The sequence below is a fragment of the Sphaeroforma arctica genome (genome assembly GCF_001186125.1).
Source record: "Sphaeroforma arctica JP610 unplaced genomic scaffold supercont1.4317, whole genome shotgun sequence".
Taxonomy (NCBI): domain Eukaryota; class Ichthyosporea; order Ichthyophonida; genus Sphaeroforma; species Sphaeroforma arctica.
Window position 1 is genome coordinate 1 of NW_014036241.1, and position 2,553 is coordinate 2,553.

At 36.2% G+C, this 2,553-nt stretch overlaps 1 protein-coding gene across 1 annotated transcript; it reads left to right on the forward strand.

Moving 5' to 3' along the window:
- Positions 1–165: 165 nt before the first annotated feature.
- On the forward strand, positions 166–1,931 carry SARC_14221 (hypothetical protein; the record flags this gene model as incomplete). The annotated part of the gene is made up of 3 exons (XM_014291646.1): positions 166–216; positions 915–1,092; positions 1,867–1,931. 3 exons carry the CDS (start codon positions 166–168, stop codon positions 1,929–1,931), a joined length of 294 nt encoding a protein of 97 aa, XP_014147121.1.
- Between the last annotated feature and the right edge of the window lie 622 nt (positions 1,932–2,553).

The window sequence follows — 2,553 nt, forward strand, 5'->3', positions numbered from 1 at the left end:
ATATAATGTAAATGTATAATATATATATTTTAATATAACCTTTGATAGTAAATGTATGGACATGAATAAGTAGATACATTTTATACATATATGATTGCCCTTCACTGTGTCAACTACGATATGAGGCGAGCATTTTTTTATCTCGTCACTATCGTCTTTACTTGCATGAAAGCGTTACCAGATTTCCCACCTTTCATGCATATCGGTTTGCTGCGGGTACGATATATAGCACTCAGTTACAGATTAGTACCTGATTGTGGATGCGGCCATGCGGTGTGAGAAGTAAAATGTGTACGGTGGTTCATATATATATATGTAGATGTATGTGGGTGTATGTATTTATATATATGTGTATGTATGTAGATATATATATATTTATAGTTATATATATATATATACTGAGATTTGGGCTTGGTGCGGGTTCTTACCCAGCAACAATTGACAGAAGGATTGGATTTGCCTAGCCGTTTTTATCTTGCATATTTTGCAACGGGCCGTTTTCGGATTCCGATTTTTTTGCCGTAGAATAAACAAAGACGAAACCAGTATATATATATATATATATAATATAACATATATGTGTGTGTGTGTGTGTGTGTGTATATGTATGTAAATAAATGTGTGCGTGTGTGTGCGTGTGTGTGTGTGTATTCTGTAAAATCAGGGCTAACCATATATTTCAGCTCATAAACAGTACCAAGCACAGTACCTAAGTTTTAGGTTTACACCAAAACCATAGTAGAGGTCTCAATATGTAGCTTCTGTACACTGAATAGTATATAGTTCACAATCATTGAGTGACGGAAGGCAGAAGCAATCGATGTATTTATATATATATATAAATGTATATATATATCCTTCAATTCCCTCGAATTCTAACCCTTCTCCTTAATTTCACACTTAATCTCACGTAGTGGGCTCGGTATGTAGCTCTTGGTTCAGGGTTGGTATATGGCTTTGTACACAGCCGTGGAGTGGCTAAGAAGGAGGCTATCAGAGTGAAGCACGCTGAGTATATGCACGTTATGCAGGCTAAGAAGGATGCCGAGTACGCCGACCTGGTAGCGCGTGCCAACCGTGTGGAGGGTGGTGGTAAGTTACTTGTAGTGTTTGATACAGCTAGCTGTGTTGGAGACTCTTACTGTGAGAGACACTTGTAAATAGTGGGTGGGTGGGTGTAACGGACCGGAATGGAACGACGGTCATTCGAAATGTGTGCTAATGGTACGTGACTTTTTGAACGTTTCTCTGTGAACAGTGGGATTGTGCCGTGTTAGAACTACAAACCTGCTGCTTTCAATGGTGTACTTCTTTTGTATAGTGAAGCATCGTATATATATATATAATATGGTGCGTAAGTTTGTACGTGTACACATTAGTATAGGTATGTATACACAACATCTGTAAATACAAGTTCTGAGGATATCTGTATACTTTTATTGTTGGCCCAATATTTGTGTCATTTGTTGCGTAACTATTGGCTGCTACGCTTGTTTACACGCGTTCAGTTCTGTTTTATTGCACGCCGTCCACGACCGGTCAAAGAACCCGATGCACTCTCCCAACACTGCCGCGAACATTGTGCGATTGGGTGATTCTTATACCTGAACATTACAAATAACATTGATATGCTAGATAGTTGTATTTCTTTTTTCGTTTGGTTATATATCAACATCATTCCGTCTAGTTATTTATATACATCTGTGTGTGAGAGAGAGAGATTCGGATATTAGAGTTTAATCTCCTGAGTTCTTGCTTCATGAGCTTCAGTACCTTTTTCTCGTCACAATCGAAAATGTCAGACCTCTACCATTCTATCACTACGAACAAACCATTCATAACCTCCGTATGTATAACTCTACACAGTTGTCACCGACCCCAATGATCCCGCATTCGATCTGGATAAGTTAGTGGCCGCCTACTCCAAATAAATGGAGCGGAGGAATGCCTAGCAGGGACTAGCGGGAGTTAGTGAGAATGAGAAAATAAAACGGAATACGCGTGTTGCCTCTATTATCACCTGATATATCGATTAATTGAGATACTTTGGTTGTAAATAGCCCTTATATGCGTTCGACCATATGTATATATAATAAAATACAATATATATATATATTCATCTGAATGTATGTAGGCAGGTAGGTAGGTATCTATGTCATCCATATGTATGTATGTATATATATATATTCATCTGAATGTATGTAGGTAGGTATCTATGTTATCCATATGTATGTATATATATATATTATAAAAATGTATGTATATATATATATTCATCTGAATGTATGTAGGTAGGTATCTACGTCATCCATATGTATGTATATATATATATTATAAAAATATATGTATATGTATATATATGCATTTTTATAATATATATGCATATATATGTGTGTGTATGTATGTATGTATATATAAATAAACACACAAATATATATATATATATATGTTCGTATATTACACGCACATATATAGTGTTTGTGCCTGTGTGTGTATACATCACACCCCCATATATGTGTGTGTGTGTGTGCACCACACCCCCATATATATATA